Raw genomic sequence first — 18,161 nt, 5'->3', positions numbered from 1 at the left:
ATGATATTTTAAACAGTGAATGGAGACATATAACAGTTCTGCAAGCAACATGTATTATGATAATTCTGCTTCTCTGAATACAGTCTTCTGTGATTTCACAAACATTTAAAAAAATGAAAGTATCAAAAAGGGACTATCTTGGAGATTTTCTGCATTTCAATTGATCCAACAACAGAATTTCTCCTGTGTCGTCTTCTCCAACCATTTTCCCCATTCCCATTTAAAGCAAAGTTAGACCAAAAAAACCCAAAAACAAACCCTGATTCCCCACCCCCACCTCCATTATAATTTTCATCTTAGTTATGCTATATTAGTCTCTAAAAGCAGTTATGTGTTAGGGAAAGAACACAATGCTCAAGCCATTTGTTTTAGTTCCACTGATCTTAAGAAACAAGTGGAACAACTCCAGAGCAACTAGTCAGGATTACATACCCAGCCCCACAGGGAAATCCTTTCTTTAAAAGCCAACACCCGAGCAATGTTCTCAGGGATTGCCCCAATTTAACAAGCCAATTCTGCCCACTTACTTTGCTAGCAATGACACACTCAGATGTGTTTCTCCAAGGTTTGGTGGAATTCTCCTCCAGCAGCCATGTGCCCTCAAGTGTACAAAAGCGATAAACTTGCCCTGAAAGCACATGACCAGAAAGCACATGAATGACAGGGTTAGTTAGAAAAGTAAAAGCAAATCAATTATTAGTGTTATTAGCAAGCACAACTGCAACTTCTAGTTACACGTTTCACACAGGACTTTGTGTGAAGATATATGCATCTGTATTATACTAATAGACACTTGCCTATGCAATGACACAAGAATTCAAACTGTTTCTTACATAAGAACATAAGAGAAGTCATGTTGGATCAGGCCAATGGCCCATCCACTCGAACACTCTGTGTCACATAGTGGTGAAAAAACCCAAGTGCCATCAGGAGGTCCACCAGTGGGGCTAGAAGCTTTCCCACTGTGCTCCCCCAAGCACCAAGAATACAGAACATCACTGCCCCAGATAGACAGTTCCAACAATACGCTGTGGCTAACAGCCACTGATGGACCTCTGCTCCATATTAGGGTTGCCAATCCCCAGGTGGGGGCAGGGGATCCCCCGGTTTGGAGACCCTTCCCCCGCTTCAGGGTCGTCAGAAAGCAGGGGGGGGGAGGGAAATGTCTGCTGGGAACTATATTATTCCCTAGGGAGATTATTCCCATAGAAAATCATGGAGAATTGATCTGCGGGTATCTGGGACTCTGGGGGGGGGCTGTTTTTTGGGGTAGAGGCACCAAATTTTCAGTATAGAATATAGCACCTCTCCCCAAAATATCTCCCAAGTTTCAAAAAGATTAGACCAGGGGGTCCAATTCTATGAACCCCAAAAGAAGGTGCCCCTATCCTACATTATTTCCTATGGAAGGAAGGCATTGAAAAGGTGTGCCTTCCCTTTCAATGTGATGGCCAGAATTCCCTTTGGAGTTCAATTATGCTTGTCACATCCTTGATCTTGGCTCCACCCCTAATGTCTCCTGGGTAGACCCCCAAAGTCTCCTGGGTCCACCCCCAAAGTCCCCAGATATTTCTTGAATTGGACTTGGCAACCCTACTCCATATGCTTATCCAATCCCCTCTTGAAGCTGTCTATGCTTGTAGCTGCCACCATCTCCTGTGGCATTGAATTCCACATGTTAAGTACTTCCTTTTATCAGTTCTAACCCGACTGCTCAGCAATTTCATTAAATGCCCATGAGTTCTCATATTGTGAGAGAGAAAAGTACTTCTTTCTCTACCTTCTCTATCCCACGCATAATCTTGTAAATCTCTATCATGTCACCCCACAGTTGACGTTTCTCCAAGCTAAAAAGCCCCAAGTGTTTTAACCTTTCTTCATAGGGAAAGTGTTCCAACCTTTTAATTATTCCAGTTGCCCTTTTCTACACTTTTTCCAATGCTATATCTTTTTTGAGGTGTGGTGACCAGAATTGTACACAGAACTCCAAATGAGGCCGCATCATTGATTTATACAGGGGCATTATGATATTGGCTGATTTGTTTTCATTTCCCTTCCTAATAATTCCCAGCCTGGCGCTGGCCTTTTTAATTGCAATCGCACACTATCTCGACGTTTTCAGTGAGTTATCTACCACAACCCCAAGATCTCTGTCTTGGTTGGTCTCCACCAGTTCACACCCCATCAACTTGTATTTATAGTTAGGATTTTTGGCCCCAATGGGTATTACTTTGCCCTTGAAGAAGAAGAAGAAGAAGAAGAAGAAGAAGAAGAAGAAGAAGAAGAAGAAGAAGAATTGCAGATTTATACCCGACCCTTCTTTCTGAATCAGACTCAGAGCGGTTTATAATCTCCTTTATCTTCCTCCCATACAACAGATATCCTGTGAGGTGGGTGGCTTTTTCACAAAAACTGCCCTTTCAAGGACAACCTCTGTCAGAGCTATGGCTGACCCAAGGTGCAAGTGGAGGTGTGGGGAATCAAATCCGGTTCTCCCGGATAAGAGTCCACACACTTAACCACTACACCAGACTGGCTCTCATTGAAGCTCTCAGACTGGCTCAGGCTTGGTCACATTGAAGGATCTGAACCTCATCTAACACATTGACACCCACTCACCCAGCCTCAACAGATCCCTTTGGAGTGCCTCACAGTCCTCTCTGGTTCTCACCACCCTGAACAATTTAGTGTCATTCACAAACTTAGCCACTTCACTGCTTACTCCCAAATCATTTATGAACAAGTTAAAAAGCATGGGACCCAGTACTGAGCCCTGCAGCACTCCACTGCTTACATTCCTCTATTATGAAAATTGCCCATTTATATTCACTATCGTTTCCTATTAATTAGCCGGTTTTTAATCCACAAGAGAACTTGTCCTTTTATTCCATGACTCTCGAGCTTACTAAGGAGCCTCTGATGAGGAACTTTATCAAAAGCTTTCTGGAAGTCAAAGTAAACAACATCTATTGGGTCCCCTTTGTCCACATGTTTGTTCACCGCCTCAAAGAACTGTAACAGGTTAGTGAGGCAAGATCTTTCCTTACAGAAACCATGCTGAGTCTTCCTCAATAACTTTTGTACATCAATGTGCCTACTAATTCTCTCTTTGATAATTGTTTCCACCATTTCCCAGTATTGAAGTTAGACTGACTGGCCTGTAATTTCCTGGATCTCCTCTGGAACCCTTTTTGAAGATGGGGGTGACATTTGTTACCTTCCAGTCCTCAGGAACAGAGGCAGATTTCAATTAAAGATTACATATTTTTGTCAGGAGATCCACAAGTTCACCTTTGAGTTTTTTCAGAACTCTTGGATGTATGCCATCCAGGCCTGGTGACTTATTAGTTTTTAATTTGTCTGTCAGTTGTAGGACCTCCTCTCTCATCACCACAATCTGACTCAGGTCTTTCAAGACCCCTCCCAAAATTAGCGGTTCTGGAGTGGGCAAACACTTATCATCTTCCACAATGAAGACAGAGGCAAAAATGCATTCAGCTTCTCAGGCATTTCCCTATCCTCCTTCAGTAATCCTTTTACCCCTGGGTCATCCAATGGCTCCACTGCCTTCCTGGCTGGTTTCCTGCTTCTAATGGTTACACTTTGCCATGGGATTGAAGCAAGGCCAGCTTCAAGATGTCTGGCACCTGAAGTGAGGCCCCCCCCCAAACCCTTCATCCACCCACCCTCGCCCCCGGTGAGGACAAGCGCCACTGCGGCAGCACAGCTCCTGTGCCTCAAAACACGAGCATTGCCCAGCCACCATTGCTCAGCCTCCCAGGTCTGCACTTCCAATAGCTTCTAGAAGCACAGACGTGGGAGGCTGAGTGATGGTGGCCAGGCAGCGCATGTGTTCTGAGGAGCAGGAGTCATGCTGTGTCACCACGCTCAGCTATTTCCCTCACCAAGGAGGCAAGGGGGGAAGCCCAAATTGGTGCCCCCCGGGCTGCACCCTAGGCAGCTGCCTAATGGATGGGCCAGACCTGGATTGAAGAGATACATATATGACTGGTTCTTTTGGTTTTTTGAAAAAGGATCTGAACACAGATGCTTTCCTACCTGGTAAAGAAACATGAGAATATGTTGGTTAGAAAGTTTGCTCATTAAAGCTCTTTTGCCTATCAGATTTAACTCTGGAACCAACAGGCAACCATTCTCTGAACTCTATAATAGTTTTACTACAGAGCATTTTCCCCTACTGGACAGACATTTGAATTTGACTGGTGTCAGTATTGAGAAAAAAGCTACAAAATGAGTGCTCTAATGCCTATAGACTGTCAATGTATAACCGTCTTCAAGATCTATGAACAGTTAGAGTTCTATGAACAGTTAGAGTTCCCTGTTCTATGAAATTTTAAAAATAGATCTCAAACAGATCATTTAAGAAAGGTCTTTAGTTTTTAAAATAGGAGCTGCTAGAATTCATGCCACCTGCCCTGGAAGCCTTACTGCTTAATCCAGAACGGATGGTGGCAGAAGGCAACTAGCCACAAACAAGAAAGAAAGCTCTGTGCATATTCAAAGGAACATGACCATCTCCTTCACTTTTATTTTTTTGCATATTCCAGGACTCAGTTTGAACCAGTGTCCCCAATGATTCCTCAGTGGAACAGGCTTCCTCGGGAGGTGGTGGGCTCTCCTTCCGTGGAGGTTTTTAAACAGAGGCTAGATGGCCATCTGACAGCAATGAAGATCCTGTGAATTTAGGGGGAAGTGTTTGTGAGTTTTCTGCATTGTGCAGCGGGTTGGACTAGATGACCCTAGAAGTCCCTTCCAACTCTATGATTCTAAGCTGAGTTAATGTGAGCTAGCTCACAGATTTTTAGTCTCCAGCTCACACATTTTGTCTTAGCTCAGGAACGATGATTCCAGAGCACAATAATTTATGCAGTAGCTCAAAACTTTAATGCCAGTACCTCACAAAGTAGAATTTTTGCTCACAGCTTAGAGGGAACATTGGTGTGAACCAACATCTACTATGGAGATCTGATGAGTTTTCATCAATGTCTAAGAAATTCTAAGTCTAACTTGCAATATGTATTACCATGCTTTGATCAAAGCAATTTGCCATTATCTTGATTGTTTGGGGGAAACTTATTTTTGCAATGAAGTTGTCTAGAACTGGGAAATCAATAAGCATTTAAAATGTACACAAAGGAGACCAATATTTTAGAAGTTATACAGTAAAGATGTACATTTGGATTGGACTGCTGATTTATTAAGCTTTGCATGTAAAGTGCTTTCACCAAAAAAGTTACTTTCTTAGAAGCAGTGGACTTAATGGAGCCTGTTTGCATGAATTCCATGTCAATTACACCTTATTAGTATTAAATGTTTAAAGATTTGGATTGGTGCCTAGAATCAAAGCAGTCCCTGAATGCTGATAAAAGACAGAGGGGAGAAGCCAATAGTTAGAACTGGAGTTAATGTCATCATTTATCTTGGTCTTGGATGAGCTTGTAAATCAAATCAAATAGTACATCTGGCTAAACACTTTTATATACAGAAAAATATGTTATCACATGCCAGGAGGCTCACAAATATTTCATTAGCTAGCTCCCTTATGCTGGAAATAAAAAACCAAATTAAATGCTTTCCCCGTTAAAACAACCAACCTGATCTGCATTTTACTACAGCTGTGTGTCAGGAATGGTGGGAGATTAGTCACCCAATTGTCCTCTGAAATAAATTGCCACATAATTTATCTTTGAAACAAATTACAGCATGTCCTAGCCTATCACATTTTATCCAGACAGGGAAAGGCAAGTTGAGAGAGAGGATGCAAAGACTTGAGTTTTCTCTCAGTGCACTGCACGTGTTGAGCATCATAAGCTTTCCCAGATTTAATAACTCTTCTTAATTCTCGACAGGGGAAATGTTCTGGAAAAGGTAGCAGTTTTCCTCAGTGAATTTGCCATTTATGAGTAATAGCAAAATTATTTGTAGTGGTAGACTGACTTTCTGCTCCTAAACAGAGTAGCATGCCCTTTAATGCCAAAAAACCCCCCCAACACATATCTGAACAAACTAATTTCTTCTCCTGATAAACTCCATTCAACGTGCAAAGACTCAAATTTATCAGTCACAAAGACAACACATTGGAAATTAATTACCTCCATTTCACAGGCTGTGCAAGCATTTATTTATTAAGCTTCTAGAGGGTGTCTCTACTGAAAATATCCAAAGCAAACTACACCACTATTCTTCAGTATCACAATGTGTAAGCACAATGGAAGCAGAAACATTTGTGATCACAGCAAGTTTTCTGAAAATTATTTCAATAAGCAATAAAAGCACTTTAGAATACTCCTGAGCCACTAGTAAATATAAGAAGCTTTCCATGGCTAAAAATTAAACACATTTGTACTGCTTCCAAATTTCTTCTCTAGGTGATTATAAAGATTTAATGCAGTACTGCAAAGTGAGAAAGTATTAAACTGGACAATCACTTCTGAACCAGGCATCAGCAATATGATGGCCATCCTCAACATTTAACTCAATACCACAATTCTGTCCTTGAGAAACACACACTTTTTTTTTTGCAGTTACCTAGACTCACAAAAATTCGACCTTAATGATTAGTACTAAAGTTTATCATACAAAATATTGCCAAAGCACACCAATACCTGGGCCTCTGGAGTGGAAATCTTTCCCCCATTGCTATCCACCTCTCAAAGAGTTTGGTGTTCAGTTGTGCAATAGTATCCTCTTGTACTTATCCCATAAAGCTAGCTTTCTTAGGAGGCTTCAGAGCTTGTGGCATCCATCTTCAGCATCCACCTTTTATGATGCCAAGATGCATGCATGGAAGCTGGGTCATCACTACCCTGGAGATAATTACCCAAATTAGTGCTGGTGATTATTTGCTATCAGAGGCAAAAAAATTCAAAATCTATAGATGGAAGGTCTTTTCATGTATTTAAATCCTGGAAGTCCTAGTAACTCTCATTCATCCTCACTCACTGAGAGTGATTCCTCACCAGCATTTGCTCCACCCCTGCACTTCTCCCTGCATCGGCGCAAGCCATCAATTCCCCACCAGTTGCTCCACAGCGCCTCTTGCTTTGGGGCTACTTCCAATTCTCATCATGGCAACTGAAACTCCAAAAAAACAGCATCCTGTTGCTGCAACAGTAATAGGAACCATCGCTTGAGCCGGTGCAGGGAGAAGAGCCGGGGCGGAGCAAATGCCAGTGAGGAATCACTCTCAAAGAGAAGACAAGTTCACAGGAGGCTCTGCATTTGTATTCATTCAACACAGATTTTTCCCTTGCTTAATTGGTCCTCAGAGATGATCATCATCAAGCTGCTTTCACATATGAAAGGCCAATTTTTTTTCCACAAAAGCAATTATGCTGATTGAGCACTTGCTCCTGCTCTTCCCTAACTCACTTCACGTTTTTCCAGTTGTCAGAAAGCAAAGTAAATTAGCCCCAGAAGTACAAAATTAAGGTGGCAGAAAGCCAGAAGTGGCTGTCATCTCCAAGGAAGAACCATAAAAAGTAGGTTCCCTCATAAACATGACTCTGGTAAGGGTTTTGTTCTTCCTCAAATAAAAAGTTAAGGTGATGAATAGAAATTCTAAAAGTCAACATCAGGAGCGTGTTTGAGGATGAACCTTTTATCTGCAGCACTTGCAAACTAAGTAGCAGGGATCCGTCTCCCTTGAGAAATATGTGGCCTATAACAAAGGAGTCCCCAAGAGGAAAGTTATTAATAAATTACAGGAATGTGAAAGGGCAGCAATGTATTTATCAGCAAGTCATTGTGCAAAAATTAAAAAGCTTGTGTGGCTGTTGAGAGGTAAATGACTGTATTTCATAGATCTTAGCACTTTGCAAATGTGGAAATTATATTAAAAATTTATACAGAATTTAACTCATAAAAGTGCTTTATCATCTTTATCTTCCCTCTCAGAAGATAAAGAAGGTTTCTTTGGGCTCCTTTTTAAACATGGGATCCTTGGGCTTAGACACATCTAAGTAAACTGGGGGGAGGCTTCCACCAAATTTAGGGTGATCACATACTGCCCGCCAGCTTTTTATACAGAATGCAGTGGCTGGGCATTAGTGACAAGAAGAAGAAGAAGATTGCAGATTTATACCCCGACCTTCTCTCTGAAGCAGCTTACAATCTCCTTTATTTTCTCCCCCCACAACAGACACCCTTTGAGGTGGGTGGGGCTGAGAGGGCTCTCACAGCAGCTGCCCTTTCAAGGACAACTCTTGCAATAGCTATGGCTAACCCAAGACCATTCCAGCAGCTGCAAGTGGAGGAGTGGGGAATCAAACCTGGTTCTCCCAGATAAGAGTCCACATACATAACACTTCACCAAACAAGAGAACCACAGCTTTAAAAAAATAGCTTCTGGTTCCTGCAACTTCAATGTTTTTTACCAAAACAAGAAGATATTGTTTAGTTATAGAAGGTAACACCTGCTCCCATTGGAAGTGACTGAACTGAACACAGAGCCTCAGTATTTCATGGACCCAAGGACTATCCTCTATGGAGTGATTTGGGAAGAGCTTGTCTCCTCATATCAACAACACTGATACAGGTAATCACATGGTATCAACATGTATCATTTATGGCTCAGCTCCCTCCTCCTCTATTCAAGATAGATTAATGACATCTCCCAAGCCTACATGAAGGAGACCAACACAACTTCCACCCCATTGAGCCTGGATTAGCCTATGCAGCAAGTTCACTTTTTGAACAGTGTGATGCAATAATGCAATGAATATACCATCTGATAGAAGAAACCAGCAGGTCACTACACATCTAAAATCACTATGCAGAGCAGCCTGTATGACGTTACACATACAGCCAAATCCTCCAACAATAACTGTTATCCTTCACAAATGAGGGTAAAATTGCACAAATAGGAACAATAAATGTAAAATTGTAACATGACAGTAAGCCTACTTTGGCAGATTGTTACTTGTCCTAAGTACCATAGGCAACAGTTTGAAGCAACTCTGTCTTGCTCCCGGGCACTTATGATCAAATACAAACCTTAAGGATACCAGATAATATATCAGAGTGCTTCTGATGCATAGCTATGCTGCACCAATCTGCAGCTAAACCCCACATGCTCCAAAGGGTATAAAACATAATCAGTGCCGTTACTGTATCTATGTGTCTTGTTCAGAACTTGTGTCCCTAGAAGATTTTCTGTTTAAGAGGATTTAGTGCCATTAGACAATAAATATTAGACCCTGGATGAGTCATAAAATATAAAATGGATTATCTTAGCAACTCTAAGCTTTCTTGGTCTACACAGAGTTATTGGCAGTGGACTTAATTTATAAAACATTTAAAAAGAATACATTATCAGTAACCAGGGACTTTATTATAAAGCTTCTGTTCTTTCCTCCATGGTCACTGTATTGTACACCTGACCGTGCCTGTTATGGATTCACATTGAGGAGACCCACATAACCCCTTACAAATATCATGAGTTTCTATGGTTAAAGAAAAAAGATCGTCCCTCCTGGGCTATAATCAACCCATTCAGTCAAGCTCTAATCACTATTTGGGACCAAGTCCGGAGGGTCTTGGCCCCTGATCTATCTATTCTTTCCTCTTTTCTAAAACAGCCTTGGTTCCCCCCAGCTCTTCGGTTTCCTTCATTTTACTCATGGGAGTCTGCTTCATTGGTCTTTCTCTTTCAACTCTTCAGCAATAATAAAATTAAGACCAAAGCTCAGCTGGAAAGTTCAGCATCCATCAAGATCCCATGGTTTGAGTATTTACAAATCTGCCATTTTCTTAATAGTTCTCTTTTTAGTATGACAGCCTCGAGACCTAAAACTGATTTTGAATACTTGATTTCCCATTCTTCTTTAAAACGCAAAAGTCTCATTTCTAAAATCTATGGTATCCTCTTACAACAGGTCTGTAACTCTTTACCCTCTTACTGTGATAAATGGCACCGAGATTAGCAAGGTCACATTCACAACTGCACAATGGGAGGCCATATGGGAATCTGAAGCTTGTAGAACCAAATCAATAGCCGTGTTTCAACAAAATTACAAAACAATGTCAAGATGGTATCGCACCCCTATCCACTTTGCCTAGTAATTCCCCACTTTGTTGGCGTAACTGTGGCAGGAAGGCCTCTCCAGTTCATTGTTGGTGGGAATGCCCGATCGTTAATTCTTTTTGGCAAAAGGTTATAACTCAAGTGGAAATCATATCTGGCATTATCATTCCACATCAAGTGGATATCATTATTCTAAATAACTGGCAATCTGTTAAGGCTTCGGTTTCCAAATTATCTCTTATTATTTCGCTTATAACAGCAGCCAAAACCATAATAGCCCAGAATTGGAAATCTTCACTTGTCTATCGATAGTTGGATCCTTAAAATTTGGGATTTCATTACAATGGAGAAAATCACTGCTGATATTGGCATTTTAGACCCTGTAAAGGCAGCAAAAAAATTTTATGCAAAGTGGTATCCAATTCTGGATAAGATAGATGTTGACATCACCCTTTCCTCTTCACTTAACCAGCCGGTAATTCATAAAAGAATTATCCTTTTATAATTGTTCCCGTCTCAAAAATTTTTTTAATTTACTTATTTTTTGTTGAGTGTGTGTGTGTGTGTAGTGAATATTTAAGTAGTGGATGTAGAGAGTGTACCCTATTTTCCCTCTACTGTATCTTTGACATTTCCTGTGCAAAAGCGTTGAATATAAATAAATAAAATTGTAGGGAAAAAAAACCCAGGGACTTCCTTAAAAAGGAAAGCTCCATTTTTTTCTTTAAAGACTATATTCTTGGCCCAATTCTATCAATTCTCCTTCTTTGCAACTTCCTTGGAGGAATTGCATCATTTGGGTTACACATTTGGAAAAGAAAAGGCACAGCTTGTATTTATTTACTTATTTATTTATTTTATGATTTATATCCCGCCCTTCCCAACAAGTGGCTCAGGGCGGCTCACAACATAAGAATTTGACATAAATAGAATTTAAGCATAAAAACAGTTAAAATAATTAATACATTTAAAATTTTAAGACATTTAAAACATTTAAAACATTAGGGACAGCAGACATCTAGTGTAACTACACTCAGTTTCTTGTACCAGCTAGTCATAGGCCAGCCGGAAGAGGGTTGTCTTACAGGCCCTGCGGAACTGGGCAAGGTCCCGCAGGGCCCTCACCTCTTCCGGCAGCTGGTTCCACCAGGAGGGGGCCGTAACAGAAAAGGCCCAGTCCCTTGTAGATTTTAAGTGGGCTTCTTTTGGCCCGGGGATAACTACGAGATTTTGAGTTCCCGATCTCAGTACTCTCTGGGGAACATGTGGGGAGAGACGGTCCTTCAGGTAGGCAGGTCCTAGGCCATATAGGGCTTTAAAGGTAATAACCAGCACCTTGTACCGGACTCGGTAAGCTATTGGCAGCCAGTACAGATCCCGGAGCCCTGGCCGGATGTGCTCCCTTCTTGGGAGTCCTAACAGCAGCCGGGCCGCGGCATTCTGCACTAGCTGCAGCTTTCGAGTTCGGCACAAAGGCAGCCCCATGTAGAGAGCATTGCAGTAGTCCAACCTCGAGGTGACCATGCTATGGATCACTGTTGCTAGATCGTCGCGCTCCAGGAAGGGGGCCAACTGCCTTGCCCGCCTAAGATGAAAAAATGCGGACTTGGCAGTGGCTGCTATCTGAGCCTCCATCGTTAAGGAGGACTCCAATAGTACCCCCAGGCTTTTCACCTTGTCCGCCGCTATCAGCGGTGCACCCTCAGAAGCTGGTAGGGGGATTTCCCTCCCCGGACCCCGATGACCCAAGCAAAGGACCTCTGTCTTTGCCGGATTTAGCTTCAGCCCGCTCAGTCTGAGCCACCCAGCCACTTCCTGTAATGCCCGGTCTAGATTTTCTGGGGTGGAGACCGGTCGGCCGTCCATAAGTAGATAGAGCTGGGTGTCATCAGCATACTGGTGACAACCCAGCCCATACCTTCGGGCAATCTGGGCAAGGGGACGCATATAGATGCTAAATAACATCAGGGAGAGAACCGCCCCCTGAGGCACTCCGCAATCAAGCGTGCGCCTTCGGGATAGCTCACCCCCAATTGCGACCCTTTATTTATTTATAATTTATTTATTATTTATTACTTTTCATTTATATCCCGCTGTGACGGAAAGCAATGGGTTAAGCATACGCTGAAGACGCACAGGGCTGCGTCAGGTGACCTGAGGGTGGGGGCAAAGTGCTCTGAGCTCTCAGGGAGGAAAAAAAAAGTTGGTTGGTGACAGGAAACTGCTGAGGCAGGAGTTCTGTCAGGAGTCTGTCAGAGTTGGAGCCTGACAGAAAGACTGAGAGGGTCAGTTCGGGCCTGAGAGAGGCTGAGAAGAAGCTGATCCTGAGAAGAAGCTGGATGAGGAGACGGGGAAGTCTTCCAGAGACTGCCAGCTTGACCTAACCAGCCGAGAGGGCTGTGTGTGTGTGTGTGAGTCAGTTAAAGACCTGAACGGTCGCAGACACCGGGAAACTACTCTAAAGACCTAGTGAGGAGGTTGAGGGAGTAGATGTGGGTCAGAGACACCAAGAAGGGCTGAGAGAAGAGTCTTCAGTCAAGGGGTGTGACTAGACACATCTATCCCAAGAGGCCAGACCTCGACAAAAGGTGGAGAGGGAGTTGAAGGTGAACTGTGTAACGGTGAAAGACTCAAAACAAAAGAAAAAGTAATCGTGAAGCCTGAAACAAAATAGTAACCTGTGTAAATATCTCCCATATCCCCAGTTTAAGACTGTTTGTAACAATAAATCTGTGGTCTTAAGTTCAAGTTCTCGTGAGCCTATATTGTGTGAGAAAAACCACAAAGCTGCAGTGGTCCCATCCATCGACAGAACGAGTAAAAATACCCCGAAGAGACGAAAATATAGAGATCCAGTGAGGCCGTGAAGCTGGCGCCGCGATAATTGGTTGCCAGCGTCGGGATTTCGAAGAAAAACCCCAAAATAAGTGTCACTAAGAGACACAGAAAGTAGAGGGACACTGCAGTGAAGGAATTAAGACAGTTTTGTGAAAAATTCCTGTCAGAAATGGCTCCTCCTAAGAGAACTACCACAGCCACGGGGGATGGGCAGACGCAAGAAGAGATTCCTGAGGTGAATCCTGGTCAGAGCATTGAGGCTATGAAAATACAGTTGGAATTGGCCAGAATAGAAGCAGAAAAACAAATTCAGATGGCCAAGATTCAAGCAGAAAGGGAATCAGAAAGAGAGGAGAGAGAACACAGAGAAAGGGAAGCCGAAAGAGAGAAAGGAATGGAAATGGCTAGGCTGGAATCAGAAAGAGAGGAGAGAGAACGCAGAGAAAGGGAAGCAGAGAGAGAACAAAGAGAGAGGGAAGCGGAAAGAGAGAGAGAACATGAGGAAAAAATGTACAGTTTGAAACTCCAGGAGATTCAGGGAAGGCCTGAGTTTCAACGTGATACTAGAAATGAGAGGCGCCTCACAGTAGAACAAAAGAAATTCCCCAAGTATCAAAAAGGGGATGATGTAGAAGCTTTTTTGTTTAATTTTGAAAGAACATGTAAAGATTTAAGAGTTGCTGATGAGGACAGAATGATTTATTTGAGACCTCAGATCTGTGGAGAGTTGAGTGAAATCTACTCTGAACTGAGGGATGAGGAGACTTCTGATTATCAATTGTATAAGGAAAGGGTCAGAGTCCGCTTTGGCTTAACAGCAGAGCAAAGCAGGAAAAAATTTAGAGAAATCAGAAGAAAGCCTGGAGAAACATACTCTCAACTAGGTTGTCGGTTAGACAGGGCCCTGAACAGATGGGTTGAAGGGAGTAAAGTTTCCACTTTAGAGGACCTGAAAAACTTAGTGGGCTTGGAACAGTTTTATAACCAAGTCCCCTCTCAGTATAGGTGGGTTCTGAGAGACAAGAAGTTGAAGACAGTAGAAGAAGCAGCTATGATTCTAGATGAGATTGAATCAGATCTAGGGAGATCAATGTGGACTGCTCCAACTAAAAAACCCCGAGTCTGGAACTCTCCAGAGAAGTCTGGGGCGGGTAACAACAACCCTGCAAAGCGGTACAGTCCACCTCCATACAGGAAGACCCAAGCTGCTTGCTTCCAATGTGGAGGAATTGGGCACTATGCCAAATTTTGCCCAGAAAAAGGGAAAAAGACCCCACCAGCTAAGACAGTTAAAATAGTGCAAAGTCAACAGAAAGAAGTAGAAACAAACCCCTCACTTCCAGAGAACACACCACCGGAAAGACCCAATAGTGTTCTGAAGGTGTGGAAAGTGCAGGAAAGCTTGAGTGAGGAATATACTGAGACTGTGATGGTAAATGACGAGGAAGTCAAGGCTTATAGGGACACAGGGGCGCAGGTTTCCCTAGTACAGCCAGAATTAGTAAAAAGTCATCAGTATTTGCCTGGAAAATCTTACACCATAAAAGGCATTAAAGGACCTACATTTGAAGTGGCCCTAGCAGAAGTTCCTATCAAGTATAGAGAGTTCCAAGGTGATTGGATTGTGGGAGTCCTGAGTGACATAGGAACATCGCTTCTATTGGGCAATGATTTAGCTGATGAGTTAAAGAGACAGCAAGCTAATCCTGTCAACATTGTTACAAGAAGCAGGCCAGAAGCAGCAACGACTGAGGTGTGTGTACAGCAACCAGCAGAAGAAGAGGAAACAATGTTGCAGACCATCCCTGCTGCAGAATTCCTCAGAGAGCAGCAACAAGATGACAGCCTGAGGGAACTATGGCAGAGAACTGGGGTGAGTGATACTGAGATCACAATTGAACACCCATGCCAATTTAAAGTGATAGACCAGAAACTATACCGGGTGGCTTTAAAAAGAAAACATAACATAGTGTGGGAAAGAAAGAAGCAATTAGTCCTGCCAAGAAAGTATAGGATGCAAGTGTTGGATTTGGCTCATGCATCACCCATGGCCTCTCACCTTGGCATCAATAAGACAAGGGACCGAGTGCAAGAACGGTTCTTTTGGCCAAATATGGGCAAGGACATAAGGGCTTTTTGCAAATCGTGTCAGGCCTGCCAAATGGTGGGGAAAGCTCTAGACAAAACTAAGGGTCTATTACAACCAGTCCCTATAGTCACAGAAGCCTTTGGGAAGATAGGAGTAGATATTGTTGGTCCTATCTCCAGAGTGACCAGAAGGGGAAACAAGTACATCCTGACCATCGTAGATTATGCCACCAAGTTTCCAGAAGCGGTTCCACTTAAGGACATTGAGGCAAAGACAGTGGCGGAAGCCTTATTGACTGTGTTTTCAAGATTGGGTTTCCCAAAAGAGATGGTGACTGATTTAGGCACCACATTTATGTCAAATGTGATGCAAGAATTGTTAAGAGCTTGTGGAATCCGGCATGTGACCACAACAGCATACCACCCACAAGCAAATGGACTCAATGAAAGGTTTAATGGCACCCTGAACCATATGCTAAAGACTTACGCATGCAAGCATCCCAACGATTGGGACCAGAGGTTGCAACATCTGCTCTTCGGGTACAGGGAGGTACCCCAAGAAAGTTCCGGGTTCAGTCCATTTGAACTGTTGTATGGAAGACAAGCCAGAGGACCCCTTGATGTTCTGAAAGAGGCGTGGTCCGGAAACGAGGACATCCAGGAGACAGATGTCATCTCTTACCTACAAGAACTACAACAGCATCTGCAGGAGGTGAGGACGGCTGCTGCAGACAACATGAGAAGGTCGCAACGACGGCAGAAGCAGTGGTACGACTCCAAGTCCAGAGACAGAGAGTTCAAGCCAGGAGACAGAGTACTGGTTTTGAAGCCCAGGAAGAAGAACAAGTTAGATGTGGCCTGGGAGGGACCTTATACCATCGCCCATAAGGTCTCCAACGTGAACTATGTAGTGAACTTAAGTGAAGATGGGGAACAATGTAAAGTGTTCCATGTGAATATGCTAAAACCTTATTTTGACAGGGGTAATTTGGTTTTAGTTGCAAAGAAGGGAGTCAGGGAGGGAACTGAATTGTCGGGTTGGGGGAAAATATCCCAGGAAGAAACCATTAAGGAGGTTCAGTTCGCCCCTTCTCTTAATGGAGAACAGAGAGCCCAATTACAAACGATATTGGGAGGGTACAAAACAATCTTTTCAGATGTACCAGGGAAGACGAACTTAGTGTGTCATAAGATTGACACAGGGGATTCGAGGCCTGTAGCACTCCAACCATACAGAGTGACTGGCCCGAATGCCAAGTATGTACAGCAGGAGGTAGAAGAGATGTTACAACTGGGTTTAATTGTACCTTCAGAAAGTCCGTGGGCCTCACCTGTAGTCCTAGTACCCAAACCAGACAAAACTATGAGGTTTTGTGTGGACTACAGGAGATTGAATAAAATAACAGTACCGGATGTGTATCCAATGCCTCGCATAGACGAGTTAGTCGAGACAATTGGAGCTGCCAATTTTATTTCCACCTTAGATTTGACAAAAGGTTATTGGCAGGTAGCTATGGATCCAAAAGATCAACAGAAAACAGCGTTTATAACCAAGGAGGGACTCTTTGAGTTTACTGTGTTACCATTCGGATTAAGGAATGCTCCCTCCACATTCCAAAGAGTAATTGACAAGATGCTAGTGGGACTGAAAGAATTTGCACTTGCCTATATTGATGATATTGCTATTTTCAGTGCTACATGGAAGGAACACTTGCAGCATGTGGCCATTGTGTTACAGCGAGTGAAAGATGCGGGTCTCACCATCAAAGCATCTAAGTGTCAACTAGCCATGGCCGAGGTTAAGTATTTAGGGCATGTGCTAGGAGGAGGTAAGATCAAAGCAGATTGGGGAAAGGTGCAAGCCATACATGAGTGGCCTAGACCCCAAACCAAGAAACAAATTCGAGCGTTTTTGGGTGTAGTAGGATACTACAGGAGGTTTATACCTGAGTTTAGCACGATAGCAGCACCGCTATGTGAGTGCACGAAGAAGAAGAACCCTGATCCAGTAAACTGGAATGCAGAGTGTCAAAAAGCGTATGAACATCTGAAAGTGGTTCTGACCACTGAACCAGTGTTGAGAACTCCAGAGTTTTCAAAGGAGTTTACCCTCTTTACTGATGCATCTAATGTGGGGGTAGGTGCAACATTAAGTCAGCAAGGAGAGGAAGGACTGTATCATCCAGTTCTGTATCTTAGTAGAAAGTTATTGGACCGAGAGCAACACCTCTCAGTAATTGAAAAAGAGTGTTTAGCGATTGTGTGGGCAATAGGTAAATTGAAACCATACCTATGGGGAAGGAAGTTTACACTGTGTACAGATCATTCTCCCCTGAAATGGTTGAACCAGGTTAAAGATACGAACAGCAAACTCATAAGGTGGAGTTTACAGCTCCAAGATTACAACTTTGACATTCAGCATATCCCTGGGAAGCAAAATGTGATAGCAGATGCACTATCAAGAAGAATGTAAAGTTTGAAAAGTCTGTTTGTATGATAATGTTAAAGAGTATTAGACTGTATAACTGAGGAAGAATGTATATAATTTTGAAGTTGGTATTATGACAAAAGTGTTATAACGTAGTGTAACCCAAGCAAGTGTGCCCATGTCCCATTGCTCAGCAAAAGGCTGAGACCTTTCGCCTTGCGCAATGTCTCAAAAGGGGGAGGGACATGTGACGGAAAGCAATGGGTTAAGCATACGCTGAAGACGCACAGGGCTGAGTCAGGTGACCTGAGGGTGGGGGCAAAGTGCTCTGAGCTCTCAGGGAGGAAAAAAAAAGTTGGTTGGTGACAGGAAACTGCTGAGGCAGGAGTTCTGTCAGGAGTCTGTCAGAGTTGGAGCCTGACAGAAAGACTGAGAGGGTCAGTTCGGGCCTGAGAGAGGCTGAGAAGAAGCTGATCCTGAGAAGAAGCTGGATGAGGAGACGGGGAAGTCTTCCAGAGACTGCCAGCTTGACCTAACCAGCCGAGAGGGCTGTGTGTGTGTGTGTGAGTCAGTTAAAGACCTGAACGGTCGCAGACACCGGGAAACTACTCTAAAGACCTAGTGAGGAGGTTGAGGGAGTAGATGTGGGTCAGAGACACCAAGAAGGGCTGAGAGAAGAGTCTTCAGTCGAGGGGTGTGACTAGACACATCTATCCCAAGAGGCCAGACCTCGACAAAAGGTGGAGAGGGAGTTGAAGGTGA

General features: G+C 43.2%; 1 protein-coding gene across 1 annotated transcript in view; it reads right to left on the bottom strand.

The window, feature by feature from the left end:
- The window catches only part of GLP1R (glucagon like peptide 1 receptor), a 194,378-nt gene that overhangs the window by 95,666 nt on the left and 80,551 nt on the right, over window positions 1-18,161 (bottom strand). Inside the window, exon 6 of the mRNA XM_060243726.1 lies at window positions 528-628. Within this exon, the coding sequence (XP_060099709.1) occupies window positions 528-628 (101 nt within the window). The remainder of the gene's footprint in view (window positions 1-527; window positions 629-18,161) is intronic.

Source organism: Heteronotia binoei, chromosome 1 (genome assembly GCF_032191835.1).
Source record: "Heteronotia binoei isolate CCM8104 ecotype False Entrance Well chromosome 1, APGP_CSIRO_Hbin_v1, whole genome shotgun sequence".
Lineage (NCBI taxonomy): Eukaryota > Metazoa > Chordata > Lepidosauria > Squamata > Gekkonidae > Heteronotia > Heteronotia binoei.
This window is presented reverse-complemented; position numbering and strand designations above follow the sequence as displayed.